This window comes from Ictalurus furcatus, chromosome 21 (genome assembly GCF_023375685.1).
Source record: "Ictalurus furcatus strain D&B chromosome 21, Billie_1.0, whole genome shotgun sequence".
Lineage (NCBI taxonomy): Eukaryota > Metazoa > Chordata > Actinopteri > Siluriformes > Ictaluridae > Ictalurus > Ictalurus furcatus.
The window spans coordinates 1295698-1322401 of record NC_071275.1 but is presented as its reverse complement, the minus strand read 5'-3'; the positions used below and the strand labels follow the sequence as shown (position 1 = coordinate 1322401).

At 39.5% G+C, this 26704-nt stretch overlaps 1 protein-coding gene across 4 annotated transcripts; it reads left to right on the top strand.

Annotated features, from left to right (window-relative positions):
• Positions 1-26701, top strand: st3gal8 (ST3 beta-galactoside alpha-2,3-sialyltransferase 8). 4 transcript variants are annotated; one of them, XM_053652901.1, is made up of 8 exons: positions 1-223; positions 11286-11425; positions 15026-15766; positions 16595-16782; positions 21655-21834; positions 22094-22139; positions 22268-22387; positions 24938-26701. In XM_053652901.1, the coding sequence occupies exons 3-8, from the start codon at positions 15446-15448 to the stop codon at positions 25136-25138; spliced, it is 1056 nt and encodes a 351-aa protein (XP_053508876.1). In that variant the 5' UTR covers positions 1-223; positions 11286-11425; positions 15026-15445; the 3' UTR covers positions 25139-26701. The 4 variants fall into 4 exon arrangements, with proteins under 4 accessions (XP_053508876.1, XP_053508873.1, XP_053508878.1 ...); XM_053652898.1 differs by lacking the exon at positions 11286-11425; XM_053652903.1 differs by lacking the exons at positions 1-223; positions 11286-11425 and adding an exon at positions 11548-12670.
• The last annotated feature ends 3 nt before the right edge of the window (positions 26702-26704 follow it).

Sequence of the window (26704 nt, the reverse complement as noted above, 5' to 3'; positions counted from 1 at the left end):
ACAAACGCCAGATGTTGAAGAAGGAGGAGGTACTGCGGTGTGATGAGATTTAAACTACAGTTAACTGAGTCATGGAGGAAAGTTTGACTTCAGTGTGCAGAGAGAGAGTTAATGCGCACGCGCGCGCGCTGGGGTGCCGTAAAAGCCTTGCCAATGTCTTTCTAAACCAGGACCATGTTACGACAAAGAGATCGGATCGATCAGACTAGCTGAGAACCAGCGGGTAAGGACAATAACACCTTCTCTTTAATTATAAGTCTTTAACTAGTGCGGCAAATTAAATTGCCAATAAAGTTGTGGGGGAAACATTGTAGCCAGACGATGCAGTTCTAAGTATAAGTAACAGCTCAGCTTTGTTCGACAATTCTCTCTCTCTCTCTCTCTTTCTCTCTCTCTCTTTTTTTTTATTTAAAAAAAGAAGATGCGAAACCGTACTGCGCACTTAACAAACAGTAAACATGTTGCGAGACCCGTTTCCCTTCGTGTCTGTGAAAAGTAATTACAGGAAGATGGAGGAGTTCGAGGCGTGTACGGTTAACGGTGTTATTTCAGACGTGCTCTGTTTGATAAATGCCCCAAAAGAACATGTAGAGACACGCGTGGAAACTTTTTCAACGTCAAATCAAGCAGAAAGACACAAAGTTGTTGAGGTGTGAAGCGATAACTCCACACCCCGTGTAGTGGGGACCGGTTGTCTCATCTCTCACCAACTAAACTCGTACGAATTGCTCCATACGTGGGGTTTTTGTTTGGTTTCGTTCTCGTTTTTGGTGGAAGCGTGAGGCCAAGTGACAACTTTCTGATCCCCTGGACCAGACAAACAAACAGTTCTTTAGGGGGAAAAGTGGGGTGGCCTATAATAAGAAACAGACCTCAGTGGAGGTCCCCGTTATTTCAGCCCAGCTTTAGGAGACACTCAAAATAGTGGACACGTTTTGGAAAGTGTGTGTGTGTGTGTGTGTGTGTGTGTGTATGTGTATCTATCTATCTATCTATGTCCTCGCCATGCATTGCTCAGTGCTTAATACACAGTGTGTGTGTGTGTGTGTGCGTGCGTGCGTGTGTATATATATATATATATATATATATATATATATATATATATATATATACACACATACACACACATAGGTCCTCGTCATGTATGCTCAGTGCTTAATACACAGTGTGTGTCTGTGTGTATGTGTGTGTGTGTGCGCACGTGTGTATCTATCTATCTATCTATCTATCTATATATATATATATATATATATATATATATATATATATATATATATATAGGTCCTCGTCATGTATGCTCAGTGCTTAATACACTTCTGGGTGAACTTCAGCGTGGGAGACATTGTAAAGAGGAAAGGAGGAAAGAGGGCAGGGGTGAGGGGCAGCTGCTTTAAATTCCCCAAGATGTGTGAGCGTTGAGCTGTTACAGCAGGCTCGGGGCTCATGTTTAGCTGTTCATATAGGAGCTTGATGGCTTTTCCTGCTTTTTATTTCGAACGTAGTGTCTAGGACCGAGTTTGAGCCTAGAAACATGAGCCTGTGAACGGTCCTCCACAACCCACCCACTCTCCAAGCTTTTCCATACATTACAGTGCACAAATTACAATTCTCTACTGCCTCCTGACAAGGAAAAACCGTTCACCTTTCAGAAAGTATTAAACGCCCGAGTTTGTGGTATAATCTGTCACCTTTTTTTGTGCTGCCTGTTGGTTGCAGAAATGTTTACTACTTTCACTTTCTAACAGCCAGCTGCATATTTTGGTTTCATTGATATTTTTGTTAAACAGTTCTAATTGGATTTTATAAGTATTTCCACATATTTAAAAATGGTTACTCCAAATCTGTATAAACAGTAAAATATAGTGAATAAAGATTGCATGCTTGAGATAGTACATACACACAGTTTATGGTTTAAAACTAAAAGTGTGGCATCGGGACTGTGTTGCCTCGGCAGTGTAAGCCCAAGGGGGTTTTTTAAAAAAAATTTTCCCTAAATCGAAGCGAAGTTGGAGACAAGCATGACTAGCACCTGAGAGTAGTTGAGTGTTAAGGACTTTCCTCAAGAGTCCAACAGTTGTAATCTGGCTGGGATTTGAATTCACATAATTCCCAGAAAACTTGCAACAACAAAAAAAAACCCAGAAAACTTGTTCTGGTGCATGAACTCAGGTGACCCAATTCCTGTTGACATGAAATGTTATAAAGCCTTAGTTATTAGACTCCTACAGGGGCGGGGAGCATGCAGGAGTCTGTGGAACTGTTTATTAGTGTCTGTTATTACAGTATACCATGCTTATGAAATTGAGCTTTTATGAACAAATTATGAATTTCCTCAGTACAAATGATCAGCATAGACAAGCTGTAAACAATGTCCAGTGGTGTCACACTGTTAAAATAGAATAATGGCTAACTGATGATTATAAAAATAGTGGCTAAAATGATAATCACAGATATAATTATAGCCCCTCCGGAAAACCCCTCCGAACTTCACCCCTATCCAGAGCTGTATCTAGGATATGAACGCCCACCTGTTACCAAGCACCAAAAGCTAGTCACCTAAGCTGGGTGTTTAGCCTGGCTAATGTTCTAATTGGGCTCTAGCTCCGCTTTCAAAAAATAAAGTTGCAGTGTTGCTGTACAAAACCTGACTTATTTAATTGCTGTGCAGGTAATTACTGTATATGCTTTGTAATTTCTGAGTTCTTCGCCATCAACTCCTTTAGAGAAAACAAAGTAGTTAAATATATAATTTTAGCTAACGTCAGGCCATATTTTCATGTCATCTACCCGGTCATTAAACTTTGATGTGTGAGGCACTGTCAAAAGACAGTCACTATGGAGCCATATGCCTTTTTAAAACCATTCTCACACGTTTAAGATCACGTTATCAGCTAGGAACATACACACATTTGACTATAAACACCAGAGATGAAGAAGAATCACAACAGTATGAAGAACAATGCTTGGGCAATCTCTTGCCACGATTAACACCCATATACAAATCCTTATTCTCTTTAAGACTAGAATTATACAAATGCGGGTACTTTCTAACCTGCACTCGTTTCCGTCTCTTCCGTTTATTCTTCAACTATCTTGAGAATCAACTGTCCTGGGTCACTGTTGCCACCTTGTGGAACAACTAAATAGTGCAAAAGAATTAAATGCACATGTGTGACCTACACACGGTTATAAAGCACGTACTATGCTGATGACCAAATTTTCAGCACACGTACTGTACGCTGGCCATATATATATATATATATATATATATATATATATATATATATATATATTAGTTGTGCCCAAAAGTTTGCATACCTCTTACAGAATCTACTAAATCTTAATACTGTTAACAAAATAAGAGCGATCATAAAAATCCCATGTTCTTTTTTATTTAGTTCTGTCCTGAATAATCTATTTCACATAACAGATGTTTACATATAGTCCACAAGACAAGATAATAGCTGAATTTATAAATATTACCCCGTTCAAAAGTTTACACACCCTTGCTTCTTAATACTGTGTTGTCACCTGGATGATCAGCCACTGTTTTTATGTTTTGTGAGAGTTGTTCATGAGTCCCTTGTTTGTCCTGAGCAGTTAAACTGCCCCACTGTTCTTCAGAAAAATCCTCCAGGTCCTGCACATTCTTTACTTTTCCAGCATCTTCTGCATATTTGAGCCCTTTCCAACAGCGACTATATGATGTTGAGATCCATCTTTTCACACAGAGGACGACTGAGGGACTCGTACACGACTATTACATAAGGTGCAAACATTCACTGATGCTCAAGAAGGCAACACGATATGTTAAGAGCCAGGGGGTGTAAACTTTTGAACAGGATGATCAGTGTAAATTATTATTATTTTGTGTAAATATCTTTTTTTTTTTATTAGTATTGCCCTTCAGATGCTAAATAAGATAGTTACATGTCTCCCGGAAGACAAAATACTTACAATTTACAATGATCCTTCTGTTCAAAAGTTTACATCCCCCCTGCCTCTTAATGTATTGTGTTGCTTTCTTGAGCATCAGTGAATGTTTGAACCTTTTGCAATAGTCGTGTTCGAGTCCCTCAGTTGTCCTCAGTGTGAAAAGATGGATCTCAACATCATATAGACATTGAATTATACAAATAGACAAAACTTTCTAACCTGCACTCGTTTACGTCTCTTCCGTTTATTCCATTCTTTCTTCAACTGCCTTAACAATCAATGGCCCTGGGTCACTGCTGCCACCTTGTGGAACAACTACATAGTGCAAAAGAATTAAATGCGCACGTGCGACCGCGTGTACTTAAAGAGTATAAGGATTTGTCTATGGGTGCTAATCTTGGCGAGAGATTGCCCAAGCATTGTTCTTCATGTTGTTGGGATTCTTCTTCATTGTCGTCCTTCACACCAGAAGACCTGCTTTACTGCTCTGTACTGACACTTGTAGGCCAGGAGGGGTAGTGCAAGTTGCCGTTATTCACAGGCGTCAACTGTTTGTGTACACGTACATGTCAAATTGAGTATGCTTTGAAAGGCTCACACAAAATGATAAGAGGACACACATAACTTCTTCGGGAGGTATTTTAACTTCAACATTGCAATCCATGCTTGTTTCCTCTCACCAATATTTAAAACAGAATGCAAGGCACACAGTGCCGAACACGGACATTCTTTTTGGGTTTGCTGGTGCTCAAAACAAGTATTTTTCAGGACTTCCTAAATTTTTTTGCTGCTGTTGTGGCAGCCAACAACAGCACAGCTTGACCCTGAACTCATGTTTATTCTTATGAACACTCAAAAAGTTTCTGTTTAATTAATTCAGTCATTCTCTTTAGCCAGTTTTAATAAGGGTTCCTATAGAGACTGGAACAGAAAAACAGTGGTTAGAATCCATCATGGCGAAGCTCACTGGTTTCTTGGGAAAAAGGTGGATATGACCGTATATTCAGTAGCCACGTTTTTTAAAATACACAGTAACAGCTATGTTACAGCAGTGTAATTAGCTGGCTAGTTCTGTGGGTTCTCTATAATGAAAAACAACCCCCAGAAGTGCTAACTGTTGATTTTGAGTGCTGGGGTACTTTAAGAACGTGGTAGTTGCGTAACCTTGGTAGAGAGTCTAGTTCTTTGTACTTGTTTAATAAAGAGGTTATATGAGGAGATTCCTGCTGAGTAAAGGGCATCTCAATGTACAATCAAATCTGAATAGTTTGGCAAATGCTGCTGGGCCTCTAGTTTCAGTATTAGGAGACATTAAAGGCTCCCATTTCACGCTCTCCATTGTGTCAAATTGGTATGCTAATGAACCTGTGGATAGTGCCAAGCGTAAAAGCTGAAAGACTGTGTGAACTTCCACAGCAATTGACCAAACTTTATCTTACATATTTAGCAATGGAAGAATATGGGCCTATTTTACTATTCAGAGGCTTTCTTAGACCCGTGAAACCTACAGTAAATTCTTTCTGGTTGTTTCTTATATGTTTAATCTCTTCAAAAAAATAACACAGTAACATCTTCCATTTAAAAATACCACAAAGACTGAAGTGCATGTTGGCCCAGATGGATTTGTTTGGCTTTACGTAACGTCTTATTATTCATGCAGGAGATTTTGTGGGTATTGTAACAGTGGAGTGAAAAAAAAAATCTTTTCACAGTAGTGACTTTCTTTGTTGTAGTTGCAATCAAATCTCAAATGTAACCATGGAATGAATTTATATAAAGATCATCAAGCAAAGTACACATTTCACAAACATTTTCTTTTGTGAACATTTTAATGTATGTTGCTTCCACATCTGCAACAACTCATTACTCAACAGTGCCAATCTTTTTTTTAAAAATATTGTTTAATTGAAGAAGAAAAAAGCCTTCTGTCCATTTTTGAGTGCCTCGTTAAATTGTTTTCTTCCTAAGGCCTGTTAATTAGGGTTTCTATTTCTTAAGAATGATGACTGTGGAGGAGGGCTGCTTGCCTGCTTCTTTGCTGACTGGATGGCTTTTGCTAATGCCAGCTGTAAACGCAGTGGTGTGTAAGATTTGGCAGGCAGCAGCTTTCCCCACGAGTCAGCTGAGCATTGTGACCCAAGAAAATAGTGTCCCTTTCTACCCGGCTACATTTCAGCTCTAAAAAGAAAAGGCTGAACTGGTTAGGACCCCTTGTAACATCCATTGGCACTGGTTTAGTTTTTTACCCATCATCCAAGTAGAGGTGTGCAATATGTATCGTCTAAGATAATATTGTACTTGTTGTTTTAACGATGTGCGAGCTGACATTATCAAGTACGTCATGCATGTTGCAAAAACCAGTCAACAAACTACCTTGAGTCTCCACACATTCACTGCATGATGTAGCCTAGTAGGATAGACTACCGCGCATGTGCATTGGTAGTGCACACTTACACAGCGTGATGCAGTGTGCTGGCGTAGCTCCCTAAAAATGCATGAGAAAGTTAAAAATACCCCTACATCCAAGGAGCTTGTGATGCCTTGACTTATTGCAACTAGATATTAGATGACTGAAAATACTCACAGATCATACTGAACCTAATAGGACTCCTGCTCCTAGTGATAGGATGCTAGTATGGCTTAACACTTATTAAGAAGCAATTTTAAGGAGCTAAATTTCTGATAAATAAGCAGATATACAGTGGATATATTTCCAATGAGGTTATTCACATGAAATTTTCACCAAACATCCATATAAACTCAAGAAATCTGGAAATATAAAGAATTCACAACATTAAAGTCCATAAATAAAGTTATGTGTAATAAAGTGGAATGACACGGGAAAAAAGTATTGAACACGCTAAGAAAAAGCAGTTCTCCAAGGCAAGATAAGGCAAGGAAACAGCTGAAATCTGTAAGTAATTACACCCCCTATCTGTGCAAATGAATATCAGCTGGGTTAGTAAATTGATGGTCTATAAAAAGACTTTTCATTACCAAGGTGTCACACAAGAAACATCTCATGATGGGTAAAAGCAAAGAGCTCTCCCAAGACCTTCACAACCTTACTGTTGTGAAACATATTGATGGAATCGGATAGAGACGTATTTCAGAACTTCTGAATCCTCCAATAAGCACCATTGTGGCCATTATCCACAAGTGGAAGCAACATCACTCCGTCATCAACCGGCCACGCACAGGAGCTCCTCACAAGATTTCTGACCAGGCACTCAGAAGAATAAAGAAGAGTAGCCCAAGAGCCAAGGACCACTCGGAAAGAGCTCCAGAAACACTTGGAGGCAGCAGGTGCCATCGTCACAGAGAAAACAATAGACAATGCACTCCACTGCTCACGCTCACCCCACAAGACTCCATTACTAAAGAAAAGACATGTCATCAACTCATTTGGACAAGCCTATGAAATACTGGGAGAGTGTAGTCTGGTCAGACGAGAGCAAAATTGAACTTTTTGGCTGTGATACTACACACCATGTTTGGAGAAGAAATGTCACTGCACATCACTCTAAAAACACTACACCAACAGTGAAGTTTGGAGGTGAAGCATCATGGTGTGGGGCTGTTTTTCATCACATGGTACTGGCAGACTTCATATAATTGAAGGAACGATGAATGGAGCCCTTTACCGGGAGATTCTTGAGAAGAATCTGCTGCCATCCACCAGGATGATGAAGATGAGATGTGGGTGGAGCTTCCAGCAGGACAACGATCCAAAGCATACAGCAAAGGAAACTCTCAATTGGTTTCAGAGAAAAAAATCAAGGTGTTAGAATGGCCCAGTCAATCACCTGACTCGAATCCAACTGAACAAGATTTAAAGACAATATGTTTAGAAGAATGAACCAAAATCACACCTGAATACTGCGGAACATTAATTTATTCATACAGGAAGTGTCTTGAAGGGTCATTACAAACAAAGACTTCTCCACTAAGTATTAAATACATTTCAGTTAGCGTGTTCAATACTTTTTTCCCGTGTCATTCACTTTATTACACATAATGTCTGGGTTACACATGCAACCCTGTTCCCTGAGAAGGGAACGAGACGTTGCGTGAGCTACATGCTGTGGGAAGCGCCCTTGTGCGTGACCAGTATCTGAAGCTTGTGTAACATCTAGGGATGTTGCGGTACCAAGTCAGTACCAAAACGTTAAAACGTGACGGTATTTGTTTTTCTGCAGTAGGGTAGGTACGGTTGGTAATGAAGGTCCCGAGGTTGCAATTCTTCCAGAACTGAAGGGGGCAGCAAATACGCGTAAGTGTTTTAGTTGGTCCACAAGTGGTGAAGAACGCCTACAAGCACACGGGAAAAACTACAGAGGATGGCGACAAGGTTAGCTCCGCCCGACTCAAAAGGTAGTATGGAAATACTTCGCATTCGAGGCGGATGACAACAAACATATAATTGATGCTCTGAAGCCGGTGTGCAACCGATTCTATGGTTCATTTCAAACAAAGCGAGGAAACACCTGGAATTTGGTGAAGCACCTGAAAGACGGTCCTATATTATGTTTGTTTGAGGCAGCTGCATTGTGGCCATGAAACCAGCTAGCGTTAAGCTCCATGTAATGTTAGCGATAGCCAGTTATTTGTTAACGACGCTATTCAGAGTATAAGGGGTGTGTGGGTGTGCGCGCGCGCATGTGTTTAGTAGTGCACCTTAGCACTTGTAGCCTCTACTGTTTTATTAGTCATTGTCAGACAGTGTTTGATAACTAAAATACCTCTCTCTCTCTCTCTCTCTCTCTCTCTCTGTCAGTATTAGCCAGAGGAGGATGTCCTCCAGGAGAGTTTTTAATTAAATTTTTTATTTTAAATGTATTTTTATTTTTTTTGGTGGTACCGGTACCGACTACTAGATTTTTGGTATCGTGACATCCCTAGTAACATCATGCCTATTTATAGGCCTGCCGTGATCAGGTGACGTGATAATGAAGCACGTCGCGCGATATAAAAACAGCACCTGTGATAGAATCAGCCCCAGAGATTGATGCCGCCACCACCATGCTTCACCATGGATACAGCCATACCCCAGAGATATGAACAATACAGGGGGTGACCAGTATTTCCAGATATTCCTGCAGCTCCTTTAATGTTACCATAGGTCTCTTGTCAGCCTCCCTGATAAATTTACATCTTGTCCTTTCATCAATGCTGACTTCACGATTCAATTCAGTACATTTCTCAGAATATATTAAACAAAATTTGAATGAAGAAAAGTGATGACAGAAATGACTTAGAGGTTTAACATATTTGAAAAATAAATAAATACATTTATAAAATCTACAAAGATAATTGAATAAACAAAATCTCTGACCTGGGGAAAATGATGAACTGACACATAATGAGCTCCGTAGCAGCAGCACCCGAGGCATCATGTTAACTTCAGACAGAGCTTCAAAGTCAACTAAAATGCTAGACTTCCGTGACCTCTTTTTCAGGCACTGAAGATTGCGGCTCAGAGCTAGTGTCATTTGAAACCTTATGAAGAACTCATTTTAATGGCTATGGTGATTCCCGGTAATGGCGTAGGCTCTCCATGAATGAATGCAATCATGTGACCAATGTGCAGATTGGGACCTCTGGTGTTCAAACAGTGCAATTCCATTACATGCATAATTAGCAGAATGTTGATTTGGTACATTTCCATGATGCACAATGTCACATTTTTGCTTTGCGATGACAGGTGTATGTGTTTTCTTTTTCTTTTTTTTTTACCTCCCCAAAGCATTTCTGCTTGTCTTTTACTTGAATTTTGTTGGTTGCTATATCTCATTAAAGGTAGTTTGAATTTTTTACAACATAAAAACCTGCAATTTGATCAGGGGTGTGTAGGGCAAAATACTTATAACTAAAAAATGATCTTGTTATGTAAGTGTTTTAAGGTTTTTCTCCCATCATCATGACCTTGAGTTTAAATTCAGACAATGCCACATCCTTTCAAGACTTTTCAAGTGTGATTACATGTTACAGACTGTGTTCAAATCTAAATATAACTTTCTTCAAAAGCCACTTGTACTGTAGTGTAAGTTTAGTGCTTATTCAGCACTACTAACATTTAAAGAGAGTGGTGCTTTATCAGCTGATAAACAGTCCGTACAGGATTTCGCAGACATTTTATTATTCTCATGGTCAAAAATGCTTGACTTTGCTGTGGCTTTTTCAAAAATTTTCGATGCAACTGGCAGATTTCTTTTAAAAAACTACTTGAATTGGCGAAATTGCAGTTGCATGAAATTGTTTTGCACAGTCTTTCGTAGTGATGTCTGTTGGTAAATGAGACCTTTCAGCTGTACTCACGTTCGACGCACTTGAATTGAAGAGAGCGTTGTCTGAATGGGCGTTGTGATGACGTCACGTGATACGTCTCGGCCCAAATCTTTGGAAAATCTGCTGTAATTTTTAAAAATCGCAAGCTCCTCCAAATATTGCGGAATTTGCTTGATTTTGCATTCATTTCTTCCACAAAATCATGAAAATTCATTTAAAAATCTGAATTTAATTTTCTAAAATTTCTCAAATCTAATTTTCCTTCGCACAGTCGCTAAATTCTAGTGGAACTGGATAAAGAACCTTAAAGTTGCAGTTTTTAATGTGTAAAAGTGTTCTTAGATTTATAGTAATATAAAAAATATGATTCACAACAGTGCCGTGGAATGGATTTCAATAGTTTCTCTGTAGTTTCTTCATTTCAAGCTTCTGTTGATATTTTTTCTAGCCCAGAATTGAGCTCCACCCAGCAGGAACAGACAGCTATGCAAAAATATTCATTTTCAAATTTAAAAACCAATCATGAGACACAAAGAGATGGTGGGTTTGGTCTGGGGGAAGGTAAAGGTTTGTTAGTGTTTTTCCGGTCCAATTGCAGCTTGCCTCATAGACAGCAAAGGGCTCTAAAAAATATAAAGCGCTTCTTTAATTTTGGCTGATTTTATTTATTATTATGATTTATGTTTGTCAGGCCCTATTAAGGAGTACCATCTACTGAGTGAAGTTGGCAGTTAATTTTTTAAGTAGTGTTTGATATACAACAGTTTAGAGTAAATTTTTTTTTTTTTTTGAGAATTCAAAATCTAAAGCGCTGTTTTATTTATGAAGTTGCTTAATGCAGCCAGGGTGGGGGTGAAGCTCTGCTAGAGTCCTGCAACCTCACCATGAGGCAACAGTTGTTTCTGTCTCCTTCTGCCTTCCAACTACTCATCACTGCACTTCCGACTGCTTTCATGCCTCTCATGACAGAATTGCAAGAAAAGCCTCAAGAGACTGAGAAACAGCATGAGCATTGTGAATAACAGGAAGAGCAGCTGCTAATGTGTTTGTTTTTTTTTAAGATGATTTGAAATTTGCTGCAGTATCGGAGAGTGCTGCCATGAATCTACATAAATAATGCCTGATGGATCCCAGGGTTTTAACTAAACCACTGCTCTGCAAATTTACTGGCAGTGTACCAGGCTGTTCTCTCAGCTGATAGGTGAGCTTCCCTCCAGGGGTCTGTTTTATCTGTGTTCTGCGCTTATGCATTGTGGTGCTGCCACATGATTGGCTGATTGGATAACTGCAGGTGTACAGGGATTCCTATTAAAGCGAGTGGGGTGTGTGTGTGTGTGTGTGTGTGTGTGTGTGCGCCTCTGTACTCCACCACAATGGATTTGAAATCAAGATGTGATTAACGTGTAGACCTTCAGCTTTAATACAAGGCGTTTAACAAAACTTTTGTATTGACCCTTAAAGAATTACAGCCATTTATTACAGAGTCCCTCCATTTTCACAGGCTCAAACACCATTGGACAATTGAATGATGAGCAGTTTCATGGCCAGGTGTGGCCTGTTTGTTATTTCATGACAAATGAAGGAGATAAAAGGACTGGAGTTGATTCCAAGTGTCGAGTTTGCATTTGGTAGGTGTTCATAGGAACTCTCAATGGCCTCTATGCACAGTTGCTGCCGCATATCGTCTCAGTGGCCACCGCAAGTTCTGCTTCTGCGCTGGAAGGGATTTTTGTCTTCCATTTCCACTTCCTTCCAGCACCGTCAGCATGGCTTCTTAAACTTTCTGCTTGCAAGATCTTCCACGGATTACTGAGAACGATGTCAGTCGCGTTGTGAGGTTGACATCCATCACTCCCTCTAGTAAGAAGGAGAAGGGCTTTAAATTGTACATTTCTAGTTATATCGAAATCAAGCTAGCCAGATTCGTTTGTGACAGTGACTTTGAGATACTCTTATACGTTTAGTTTTCTGTCTAGTTAACATTTTTTAGATCTTCCGTTTTTAGAGTTTAGAATGCTTACTTTTTCCAAAGAATATAATAATTGATCTTAAACAGATAAAAATGTTTTCTAATAGCAACCTGCTCTTATTTACTGTGCTGAGCTGTGTTGCGTAACTCTGAACATGTTCGTGCTTGCTTAAAACAAAAAAATGAACTTTTGCAAACAACAAAAAGACAACAGCATGCTTCTAGACGGCACTTAGTTTTAATGTCTTTAAACCATAACGTCTTTATGTTATGTAGAAAACGTATAAAACGTGATAGATCGTGACGTTACCTTCGGGAAGTCTAACCTTAGCACAGTGTCCTTTCTTCATTAGTCGGCGTCCTTTGTAGAGATCGAACGATAATTGGTTTTATCGATATTTTCCCCGATATTTAAGCATTTTTCCATAATCGGCTATCTGAATCTGAGGGGAGACGAGTCAACAACGGTGTGCACGGGTAAAGTATACTTAATTTGCTTTAATTAATAAGCTTTATTTAACGTAACAGCCATTAATGTATAAAATAGATGTGTTACATCAATGCTTGATATGTAGTTCAAGCAGCTTGGTGCTAAGAAATCGTCGTGTAATCTGTTTACCTCATTGAATCTTTTTTTAAGACACTTTTTAGTAACAGTGCACTTTATTTCAGACCCCTCTATTTTATTGGTGTATGAATAAGAGTTTTGTTTTGTTTTTTATGTAAGAAGGAAGTGAAATTGACCATTGTTATAAATAAAATGGTTTTTTCAGTTCAGTGTTGTTATCAGTGTGTCAAAAACTGAAGTGAAACATATAAATATCGGTTCTGCATATCTGTTATCGGGCACATAAACAAGCAAATAATGTATATCAGTTATAAAAAATCAACATCGATTGATCTCTAGTCCTGTGGGAGTCAATGGCTCAATCAGATCATCACACTTGAAGGGATGACTGCAGACTCACAGTAATACTGAGAAGATAAACCTTCATGCCGAAGGTATTTAAAACTTCTTGAACTCATTATTAAAATATTTTGTTTTAATATAATATATTAAAATGCTGTTACTATAATTTATATATATAACTGCTTGTTAATTGAAATATGACAGAGTTTACTACGAATACAGTTCGCTGTCGGAGAACATTCGCATAGCCGCTGAGATTTTAGCAGAAATACGCAGGAAGTAGGCTGTTCATAGAATCCATTTGCAGTCCAGAGACCAGTGCAAGTGAAGGAGGCCATCATTAGGCTGAAAAGACATAACAGACCTATCAGAGTGATAGCGGAAACTTTTTAGCAGTGGCCAAATCAACAATATGGTACATTCTTAAAAAGAAAGAATGCACTGGTGAGCTCGGCAACACCAAAAAGCCTAGAAAACCACAGAAGACAAAAAGTGGATAATCGCAGAATTCTTCCCTTGGTGAAGGAAAAACCCTTTCACGTCATCTAGCCAGGTCAAGAACACTCTCGAGCGGGTAGGTGTGTCATTGTCAAAGAACCGAAGATTAACTTGTACCAGAGTGATGGGAAGAGAAGAGTATGGAGAAGGAAAGGAAGGGCTCATGTTAAAAAGCATACCAGATTATCTGTCAAACATGGTGGAGACAGTGTTATGGCATGGACATGTTTAGCTGCTGATGGAACTGGGTCACTGGTGTTTATTGATGATGTGACTGCTGATAGAAGTAACAGGATGAATTCTGTAGTGTACAGAGCTTTACTTTCTGCTCAGATTCCGTCAAATGATTAACAATTGAACATTGAATTAATGAACATGAACACATGAACTCAATTCTGAAGATTAAAGTAAGATTATGAACTTATTGAATGTTATTAATTCATATTAACATTGACTGAATTGTAAAAAACCTCCTGTTAGTCTCACATTCACTCTCCACAAACACAAGCATTTCTACTTCATCACTGGTGATATATAATATCAACTTTTTTATATATTAACATTAACTGGATATGAAATATACTACTCTACTAATATATTTTTCTGTGCAATTTATACTTTTTTCAACTCATCTTCATTTAAATCTTTCAACAGTGTACTGGCGCTTTAATTCAGAGCGCACAGTGCTACAAAAAAAAAATTAGACTCGATGTGGTGTAAAAATTTGCAGAGCTTTCAAACTGCACTTTTGTCCCCATTTCCACACAAGAGACATCATCTTTACACAAAGCACGAATTCAATGTATTTTCCCGCTCTCTTTTGATTAACAGGATATAATCGGCCCTGATCATCGGACGTTTTTAAACATGAAAGTATGATAAATTGCCTTTAATCGGCCGATACATCGGTGCATCTCTAATAATGACCCAAAACATACTGCAGAAGCAACACAAGAGTTTCTTAAGGCAAAGAAATGGAATGTTCTTAAATGGCCTAGTCAGTCACCTAAGCAATGCTTTTCACTTATTAAAGAGAAAACTGAAGGCAGAAAGACGTACAAACAAGCAGCAACTGCAGGCAGCTGCAGTAAACCCCTGGAAAAGCATCTTAAGGGAGGAAACTCAATATTTGCTGAAGTCTAGACTTCAGGCAGTCATTGACTGCAAAGGAGTTACATCCAAGTGTTAAAAATAATCCTTATATTTAGTTTGTCTAATTACTTTTGAGAATGTGAAAATGGAGGAACTGTGTAAAAATCTATAGTTAATGCAGTATTTTTGTTCAAGTCTGCGAATTAAAGCTGAAAGTCTACACTTCAATCTTGATTGCTTCTTTTCAAATCCACTGAGGACCCAACTGTGTGTGTTTGTGTGTGTGTGTGTGTAAATGTAAAATATTATAATAAATGTATTATATCTTTCAGTAATGAGGCTGTGAAACAACAGACGTTGGCCATGTGGACTGAAATATGAAGACATTAACTCAAAAGAGAGGTCTGCCACTGATTAAATCAGAAAATCAGAATTCTCCTTTCTTTCCTCTTATTTCTGTGACTTCATGATGCCCTCCCTGTGACCCCTGACGCTAAAAAGCAGCTGGAAATACAATCAAAACTTAAAGGACCAACTGGAATAACCATTCCTGCTGTTTTACTTCTCAGGCAACAATGAATCTGGATTGTAAATAAGTCCACAGATTAATTTCACAACCTCTGCAACTCAGTGGGAAAGTAGACGATCAATAACAAGTTCTGGGTTCATCATGTGAAAGACTGAAGTAACTCTCTAGCACTGAATACATCACTTTTCATCCTGCTGAGCATCGAAAAGGGTCAGGTCTAACCATGCTGCTGAAGAAAAAGTTGTGCATCGGTGCCTTGTTCTGCGGTGTCCTGTTTTTTATGATCGCCTCTCACTCCATTCAGAACAGCTTCAAGCGTGACATGCTTGACGCTGCTCACAGCACTGCCAAGACTCTGAGAAAGACACAGACTCAAACCAAGACTGTAACCGAGACAAGTCAACATCGCTCATGTAGCTGCACAACTTGCATCAAAGATTCGGGCGTTTCGGAGTGGTTCAAGCAACGCTTTGACTATAAGCAGGAACCGTACCTTACTGCTGAAGAAAATCAAATAGATCCAGACTCATTAAAGTGGTGGCTGGTAAGTGTTTTTTAAAGTCTGTCAGTAATTCTTCAATGACTAGAATGGAGTACTAGTCACACTATTGTATTTGATGTCTGTGGGCAGAAGTTTATCAGTGGATCAGATGCTAACAGGTGTTCCTAATAAAGTGGATAGCGAGTGTACTTACACAGTGTTTCATTACTCATCCTGCCAGACCAACAGAGAACAAACACTAACCTTGCACAATGAGGTTTTCCAGGTTCTCAGGCATTCTAAGTAACCTCAAAACTGCAGCTCTTTTTTCACCAGCACTGTTCTAGAGACACATCTGGAAAACTTCAGATAGTCCCTGTTATTACTCTTATTTATTTCACAGGTACAACAGTTCAGTGAGGTGATTCCCAAAGCTGCCCTTCGAATTGTGATTATTTTACCAATAGAAACCCATTCATGCCAGAGACAAAGAGCACAAATAGGCAAAAGAAAAAGCTACTTTCTTTCATTTCACTAAGGTTTGACTTCATGTAATTATAGGCACTTTTCATGGCAAGTTGAACTCAGATAAACTTGGCACTGGTACAGGTTCTGTGGTATTCTGTGCACAGTGCAGTTATACATGCACACCGATCACACACGCAACCTTGCTGCAGAATTGCTGAGAACACTAATTTGATGAAATGAGACATAAATCAGGCACACAAGCAAATAAATGACCACTTTTTTTTTCCATTGATTGCAATTGGCTGCTTATTTCAGGATGTTTTTGTATCTCAAGTGAGAAAGAGTTTTACACGTTCTACTTTTAAATGTGGATATTTATTTATTTATTTATTTTTTACATTCTGCTTTTTAATGTGCATACAGGGTTTGCAGCAATCAGCAAATCAGTCCATCAGTGAAATAATTGAAAAGATGTTTACAGTGATTTCTCGTCCTGTGAAAAGTATACATCAGCCAAGTCAGTGTCGGAAGTGTGCTGTGGTTGGAAATTCAGGAAATCTGCTGCAGTTCAAGTATGGACATATGATAAACTCACATTCCATTGTCTTCCGGTATGTACCATCCTATTGTTTCACCTTTAACCTATTTAAAGTGTTTGCCAATTTGTTTATTTCTTAAATTAGGCCTTATTTGAGTGATGTCTTCTTGCTGTAAGTGCAGAAGGGGATAAAATGTGGGAACCTTCTGTGGTTCACTTTATTAGGGCTCAAGCACCGCTGGTGCTTTTCTTCTTCTGCTTTTTCTTCTTCTTCTCTCAAATGAATCGCATTTTTTAGGGCATAATATACCCAAAAACCCATGAAACTTTGCACACGTGTCAGAACTGGTGAAAATTTACATCTGATAGGGGTTCCAGAATTGAGTGTGGCAAAAATGGCTCAATAGCACCACCTACAAAATTTCAACAACGAATTTGAACAATCTCTTCCCAGCTATTTCTGTAGATGACCACTTCATCGAGATATACTGCACAGCAGTCCTCTTCCCCTATTAGAACCTGATCCATCAGCTGTTGGAAGGTGGCTGGAGCTCCATGTAACCCAAATGGCAAATGGATTAGTCCTATGGGTGTTCTGCAGGCGGTGTACTCTCTGGATTGTTGGGCTAAGGGCACCTGCCAGTATCCTTTGCACAGGTCTAAAGTGGTGATGTAATTGGCTTGGCCGATCCGTTCCACCAGCTCATCAATACGAGGCGTTGGGTATGCATCGAACCTGGAGACAGCGTTCCTCATTCCTCATAAGCTGAATCTCCCTGCTCCACGGTTCCACTAGTCGCTCAGGCACCCGATAGGGCTGCTGTCGAATAGGCGTTGAGTCAGTGAGCTGGATGGTATGTTCAATTAGGTTCGTTCTTCCTGGCTCTGTCCTGAAGAGGTTCGGGTGCTTGTCTACAATCTGTAGCAGCTGCTCCCTCTGTTCCTTTTCCAGGTGTTCCAGGGTTATCTTTGCCGGAGGTCACTATACAGCCACATCTTCCATCTCGTCCACACTCTCCTGTCCTTCTGGGGCTCCTTTGCAGGCAAATGGTACTGTCCCTTTGTCTGCTGCCTTCTCCCGTCACTCTTTCAGGAGGTTGATGTGGTACACTTGGCTGGACTTTCCCTTCTCCTTGTGCAATATTTGGTGACCGGTCCCACTTGTCTCTGGATCTCGTAGGGTCCTTGCCACTTTGCTAATAGCTTGTTTGTTGATGTAACAACAGCACTTTCTGCCCTGGCTGGTATTCTCTGTGTCGTGCATACTGGTCATAACATCTCTTCTATGCTTGCTGGGCCACTTCCAAGTTCTCGATAGCTTGTTCTCGGTACTTCTCTAAGCGGTCTCTCATCTGCAGCACGTACTGAAGAATGCCTTGCTCACCCGCTGCCGATGTTGTAGTGGCTTCCCAGCTCTTTCTCAGCAGATCTAGTGGACCCTGCACAGACTATCCGTAAACCAATTCAAAAGGTGAAAACCCTGTTGATTCTTGGGGTACCGCTCTATATGCAAACAGCATGAATGATAACCACTTGTCCCAGTCTTTTCCCGTGTCACTGACAAACTTCTTCAGCATGTTCTTGAGTGTCTGGTTGAATCTCTCAACTAGTCCGTCCGTCTGCGGGTGATAGGGACTCATCTTGATCGACTGGATAACCAGCCGTCTGTGGAGGTGCGTTGGTCTGTGATGATCTCGTCTGGGATACCGACTCTGGGAAACATTTGCACAAGCACACTGATTACCTTGGAAGTTGTAATGGATCTTAGGGGGAAGGCTTTAGGGTACCGAGTAGCATAGTCACACACGACCAAGATGTACTGATGACCAGCACTGCTCCTCTCCAGAGGTCTGACTATGTCCATTGTGATTCTTCTGAATGGAAGGGGTACAGAGGCACTCTGGCAGACCTGCGAACAGCACTGGTTTTCTGACAAACAGAACATGTGGCACAGTGTGTGCGTACGTCAGTGTACACGGAAGGACAGAAGGAACTGGAACTGAGTCTTTGGTATGTTTTCTGATGTGCAAGATGTCCTGACCATGGTATAGTGTGTGCAAGGTGTAACACAAGAGACCTATAACATTTAGGGACGACAAGACGTGTAACACCATCAGACATCATATACAAAATTTCATTTTGCAAAACATACATTTTAGCCCCAAGAGTTTGTACTTTGTTTCCCCGACTTTGGCAAATAATGGCTTTAAGGTAACATCGGCCTCACGTAACTGGGCAATATTGGCTGTGGATACCTTGGGTGTCGGTGTACCCAAATACTTTGCCATGTGGCATTGGCACCATGTTTTTCTAGGTTTGTTACAGCTCTGGATCAGACTATTGTCTAAGTCTGGCAGAGGCTGCAAACCAGTCTGGGCTTGAGCTCGTGTAAGCACTGGACATGATACTACAGTCCGCGGTGTGGCCGTCCCCCTCGGCGTGCGTTAGCGTACTGCATTGCTAGTCGGGCTGCTGTCAGTCCATCTGCAAGCTCATGCTTTTTCACCCACGTACACACGTCATACGGCAGCACACGCAACAACTGCTGTATTTAATCAGCTCACCGATTTCCTCCTTGGTGTGCTGTTGTGGCCTTATCCAATGAGCATACAGTCCCTTCAACCGATGGTAAGTCTCCCTGGGTGTTTCTCCCGGTTTTGAAGAGGTCTTCCAGAAATTTCCAGAAATGCTTACGGTAGGTCTCTGCTGAAATGTCGAATTTTTCCAGCAACGCTTCACGTAGATCCTCATACCCTACTGAGCGCTCCTCATACATGGCGATGTACGTTTCTAGCCTTCCCGGTAAGCAATGGCATGAGTCGACAAGCCCACTCATCCTCTGGCCAACTCCAAGTCCGTGCCAAATGCTCGAATCGACGAAGATAGTTTTCGATGTCTTCCCCTTCATGATGTTCTTTTCATAAACTACAATATCTATAATAACATCATCTTCATATATCATAACACATATACACATTCATTACTATTCAGTATATAACAATATATATAATATTCACTTTTATATAGGAGTTTATGAAAAGTTATTGTTGTAATACTTACTTCTGGAAGAACATGGAGGAGTCCATGTGGGTGGAGCCTCCAGATTAAAGCCAGGCCTGTTAATTTGTGAAGAGGTGGGTTGTAGTTTGGAGTTTATAGTTGTAGTGCAAGTATATGGTGTATTTACCTTTCTGTGGAAGGAGTTACCAGCCAAGTGCTGTAGTGTATATATTTTTGTATAGTTTTCCTCCATTTTCCCCATTTCGTCTATTTTTTGGGGGGCCTTCACATGGATGTACATATTTTTGTGCACATTTGGTAGACTGTAAATAGGAGCACTGTCAATAAAACACCTTTGCACAAAAGTGGTATTGCGGCCTTGCCATCAGTTTTCTTGTGCGGGACCAGTTTTCCATCACGCCTTGTCACAAGTGCTGTCAGAAGTGGGATATGGGGAAGGATGCGGTAATGGAGTGGATATGTGTGCATGTTATGTATGCAACTGGTGTGTTAACCTGCCCTAGTGTGCACCCAAGGGTAGGGAAAACTGGTGGATAGTGGATTATATGTGCATGTAAATGTAGTGCTGCCGCAATCGTGACAGAGCCCTCTGTCACAACATACAAAAATCCCATGCCCTAAACTCAACAGGAAGTCAGCCATTTTGATTTATTTATTTATTTTTTGCTCTGTTTTTGCCAATGTCCAATCTACTCCAAACTTCACAAGTTTGATAAAAGTCCCTGCCTGAAAACATCTACATGCCAATATTCATTTATAGTCATAGCGCCACCTACTGGCAGCAGGAAGTGTCATGTTTTACACTGATCTATTCCTAGCAACATATAAAAATATGTTAGCAAATTGTAAACATGCTCGCAACATGCTAGACATGTTAAAACATGCTAGCAACACCTATCTAAACCGTGCTATTATACTGCTATTAAACAAGAAGTTGTTATAACTCAAGCATACAATGTTCAATCTGCACCAGACTTCACGTATTTGATACGAATCCTGGCCTGAAGACATCTACTTGCCAATATTAAGTTATAGTCATAGCACCACCTGCTGGCAACAGGAAGTGCCATGTTTTACACTGTAATGCACTCCTGTCAACATATTAAAATATGCCAACAAGTGGTACATATGCTAACAATGTGTTAGAAACATGTTACACCATCCTAGCAACACTTAGCTACGTGCTAAAGCATGCTATAAAATGCCACGAAACAGGAAGTTGTATAACTCAAACATAGAATGTTCAATCTGTACCAAACTTCACATATATGATACGAATCCTGGCCTGAAAACATATACATGCCTATATTCAGTTATAGTCATAGCGCCACCTGCTGCCAACAGGAAGTGACATGTTTTACACTGATGTATTCCTAGCAACATATAAAAATATGCCAGTAATTTCTAAACATGCTAGTAACATGCTAACAACACTTAGCTAAGTGCTAAAGCGTGCTATTACTGCTATTAAATAGGAAGTTGTTATCACTGAAGTATACAATGCCTAATCTTCCCAAAACTTCACAGGTTTGATAAGAGTCTTGGCCTGAACACATCTACATGCCAGTATTCAGTTATGGTCATAGCGCCACCTACTGCCAAGAGGAAATTACATGTTTTACATAGTGATACACTCCTAAAAACATACAAGTGCTAAAAAGTGTTGTTTTTTTTTAATGCAATGGTGTTGCCCTGGCAGAGCAGCCCCAACGTGCACCCGGGTGCGATGGCCCACATGATGCAAAATGTTTATGATTAAGGTTATGGCCCACATGATGCAAAATGTCAGCAACTATTTGAGCACTTTAACAAACAGTTATGTGAATGCTCAAAGAGGACTGTTCCATGGAACGTTTTTTTAAACTCCTCAAGTTACACTGCGAGGCAGCTAATGTTTTCTCTGTGGACCTTCTTTTTCTTACAGGATGAATAAAGCTATGACTTCGGGTTTTGAGCAGCATGTAGGGAACAAGACCACTCACCACATCATGTACCCTGAGAGTGCTGTGGATCTGGCACCTGGCGTCCATCTTGTCCTCCTACCCTTTAAAATGAGAGACCTTGAGTGGGTGACCAGTGCCCTTTCAACTGGAGAAATCAAAAGGTATGTTCCTAATACAGCAAATCAACATGCTAACACATCATTTCTATATTTGAGCAATATAAATCCCACAGTGTGGTTTGTTGAGCCCCAGATTGGCTTGTCAGTACACTGCAGTCCCCGAATCTTTCACTGACATAGACATATATATTTAAATTTATTGAAATGTTATATAGTTTGCCATACTGTCTTAAAATGTGGCATCTGTAAATTGTCAGAAGTGCTATATTTAGATATTTCTGGGGTTTTTCCTTATCTTCAGGACCTACATGAGAGTGAAAGAATTTGTGCAGGCGGATAAAGATAAGGTGAGTGTGACCCTTTAAATACCACAATGATGTAATATGAGATGTGATCACGTTGCCTGAAAATTATATCAACATTTTTGTTTCTCTAAATACATCTGTGTTTTTGTGATGTGTGTGTGGGTTTGCAGGTGATTGTGGTGAACCCAAGCTTCTTTAAGTACACTCATGACCGCTGGACCGAGCACCATGGCAGATACCCCTCTACTGGCATGTTGGCCATCGTGTTTGCTCTGCACGTCTGTGATGAGGTAAACCACTCACTTCCTGCATGCATTCACAACAACGGTGCATCTAAACTGCACCTTAGTGATAAAATTAGACCCACATAAAAATAATCGTTTAAAAAATAATTATCATGTATCATTATGTATGCAAAACTTTCTGGACAGTAAACATATTGTAAGACATGTAAATGGTCTGCACTTATATAGCGCTTTTATCCAAAGCGTTTACCCTGTGTCTCATTCACCCATTCACACACACACTCACACACCAATGGTAGCAGAGCTGCCATGCAAGGCGCCAACTTGCCATCGGGAGCAACTTGGAGTTCAGTGTCTTACCCAAGGACTCTTCGGTATGTGGAGTCACGTGGGCCGGGAATCGAACCTCCAACCCTACGATTAGTGGACAACTCGCTGTACCACCTGATCCACAGTAACATTAGAATACATGCAAATGAACATTAATTATATTACATTATATAATTATGTGTCTGAAGGAGGTATTTGGAGCTACAGCTGAAATTTGAATTGGTCTTGATTAAATTGCCCACAATTTTTAATTCCTTCTTCGTTGTGGCATGAATATTCTTATTCTTTTGCCAGAATTAACCGTTTAGAGTTTTTCCACTTAACAGCAGGATTATCTGTATATATCTTTCTGTTTCATCCATGTAGAGCCCACGATATCTTTATTATTTGGTGTGGATCAGCATCTTAATCAGACAACAATTAACGAGACAGTAATTAACTTGAATTTTTTGAAATTCAAACAAAAAAAAGTCATTTGAAAATTCAGTTCACCCTGTACTATACTGAAAACACATTATTAACACATTATTTGATGTTTTACTTTGTGAATTTAATTTATTTTTGAAAATATACACTCAATTCAAATCTGATGACTGCAACACACGCCAAAAAAGTTGGGACAGTCGACTGTTTACCGCTGTGTAACATCACATTTTCTTTTAATAACACTTATTAAGCGTTTGGGCGCTGAGTGAAGACACCAGTTGGTTAAGTTTAGCAAGTGGAGTTTTCTCCCATTCATCCATTATACATTTCTTCAGCTACACAACTGTGCTACAGTCCATCTCAGATGAGACCGAGCCGATGGTGTCGACTGACAAAGGTTTACCAAAGTATTCCCGAGCCCATGTCAGGATCTCCATTACACACTCATGACGGTTTTTAAGACAGGGACGTCTGAGGGATCGGAGATCACACGCATTCAGAAGTGGTTTTCGGCCTCGCCCTTTACGCACCGAGATTTGACCGGATTCCTTGAATCTTTTAATTATATTGTGCGCTGTAGAAGGTGAAATGTACAAAATCCTACTGATTTGTCTTTGGGGAATGTTCTTCTCAAAGTGTTGGATTATTCGCTGACGCATCTGTTGGTAGATTCGGAGCCTCGACCCGTCCTTGCTCCTGAAGGACTCGGCCTGTTTTGGAGTCTCCTTATACACTATGATAAGACGATTGCCTCACCTGTTTCACATCACCTTCTTATTTCAACTTCTCACATCGCTATTAGTCCTAAATCGCCCCTGTCCCAACTTTTTTGGAATGTGTTGCATGCATCAATTTGAAAAGAAACGTTTACCCTCAAAGATCAATGCAGTTGATTAGATATAACATCAATTACCTCGTCTTTATACGTTCTTTGTTTAAATACAAGTCAAAGTACATTTATAAATCGCTCCTCTTTGTTTTTATTAGCGTTTTCCACACTGTCCCAACTTTTTCGGAATTGGGGTTGTAAAATCATGTATAAGCTGGCATCCCGTAAATTTGGCTGAAACCCATATTTTTAAATTGAGATATTTGCACTGATTGCATGATTAACATGATCACCAAGATCAACTAAGATCCTTTTCACATCCTGGAAATCAGCCTTAATATATTAGAACACTACTATTAGATTCAATGTTTATTTTCATTCACATCTTACTGGTCTAAAGGGTTTTTTTTCCTTCTGGCGCTTGCTTTAATGGTATATCTTACTGCAACTGACACCAAAAGGAAACAATGCAATCGGCTTTGTCAGTCCGGATTTTCTGATTATATTTCAGTCCCTTACACTGATCTGTGATGAAAATGATCACAGAGCACAATTCTCAGCTCCTAGTCAACTGTAACATTACATCAGTTTTTAGCGTCCTTGAAGTAAGTTATTAAAACTCATTCATGCTCAATTTCTCCTTTGTTGTCTTAATTATTGCAGCATCTCATCGTAAACCATAGGCTAAAGGAGGATACAAGAGGAACAAGCTTTCATATATGAATTAAATCTATATTCAGCTTTAAACCTGAAGTGGGCACAGCCTAAACCAGAGAGGTTTACGCCCCTGAAACCACTGGGGAAAAAACCGCAGAAGTAGAAATGCCAGTACTTTCAGCATGTCATAAATAAATGCACTGTAAATCAGTCTGTCCTGTGAGCTGTACATCTGAGTGCTCACTCACACCCCGGTGGAAGAAAAAAACCCCAACTGCATGACTTTTTTTTATCCTATCCGTTTATAATGAAATGTGTGTATACATTAATTTTGTTGTGTCCTCTCCCTGCAGATCTCAGTGTTTGGTTATGGGGCAGACTCACAAGGAAATTGGCATCACTACTGGGAGAACAACAAGTACGCCGGAGCCTTCCGCAAGACAGGTGTGCACAGTGCTGAATTTGAACGCGAGATCATTCTGAAATTGGACGCAGAAGGCAAAATTAAACTCTACCCAAAGGTGGAGAGTAAGGCTCCTAATAACGTGAAATGAATGGATCATGGAAACATAAGTGTACGATGTATTGATGTCGAACCAAAGAAGAGCCACAATCAGCTGTGATCCACCCAGCTATTAACTAACCACTGTGAGTTACGCTGAACCAAACCCACTGATAACAAGCTGTATTCTCTCCAGACCAAACAATCCTTTATTATTTTTTATTATTATTATTATTATTATTATTATTATTATTATTATTATTAAATGCTCTATTGTTACTTGCCTTGTGTTAATGCTGAACCAGTACTTGTGAAACTCCTGAAGCTAAGGAAATTGAGCATATAAAAGTAGATCTGGGGAGCAGCTTCAGGCTGATTTGTCCACACTGCGCTACAACTAAATAGCCTTATAGACACTGGAGATTTAAGAGATGTACATTCTTAGACTCAGTGTAAATGGCAAAGACCAAAACTATGTTTGAAACTTAGGTAACACTTTTTACTGAAACTGACAGCAAAATGTAGTTTGTGGTACAATTAATGAATGTCTACAGAAATTGACTTTAAATTTGTATTTTTATGCTATGGTCCATTGTTGCAAATGGAAACTGACTTTTTTTATATGCGTGGTTTTGTGGACTGTAATACATCACGGATGGTAAAAGGAAAAGGTCAACTTTTGTAGCTGCAGTGTCTTTTCCACACTGACCTCCTGGAACCAAGGGGGTGAATATTTATGCAAGGCATTGTTGGTGTAAATCATAAATGAGGTTTTAAAACTTAAGCTGTTTTTAGCATTGGGTCATCAATCAGAGGCCTTTCCACAGCAGCACTGATCAAACAGAAGTTTTCACTTTAGTCAGTTTCCTCACTGATATTTTAGTCACATGCATATGAACACTTCCTGTCTTTCTTAACAGGTGATTTTTTTTAATAAGAAGTGGGATGTCTGATTGTTATCATGGGAAATGAAACCGGGGTGCTCAAAGTCATTGGGTTATAATGCAGTTCAATTCATCTCCTTCAGATTGGTGAAAAAGCTTAATTTTTAGTTTTATTTCAGTTTTTCTTGCCAAGTTTCCTCTGTTATATGACTGTGGTTTAATGTATGATGTTATGTTTATGAATGTGTTATGGTTTTTGTTGCCCTGTGTCAGATAAGTGTTGTTACTGTGGTCTTCTGAGACTCAAAGTCTTGCCTTGAGCACAAATTGACTTAAAAGATAATCATTCCATAGAGATGGAAGAATAGATAAGATTGCTTATTTGATTTTGTACATGCATGATCATAAATCAGTGGACATGGTCGTTTGTTTCCATAGCATTATTATTATTCAAAAATCACATATTCAAAATGATAAACAATAACAGTTATAAATCGAATAGCAAAAAAAGAAATATTGGTAATACAGATTGCTATGACATTTGTTTTACATAAATTAAATAGTTTTTTTTTTTTAATTATTATTATTATTATTTCAGTTGTACTTTATCAAAGACTTGAAGGAAACAGCAAACAGAAACATAATTTTCAGTTGTTAATTCTGTGCGTTAGCATCACAGACCTTACCTTGTACTCGAGTGTGCAAGTAGAAAAATAAAGACATAAATCATTCAT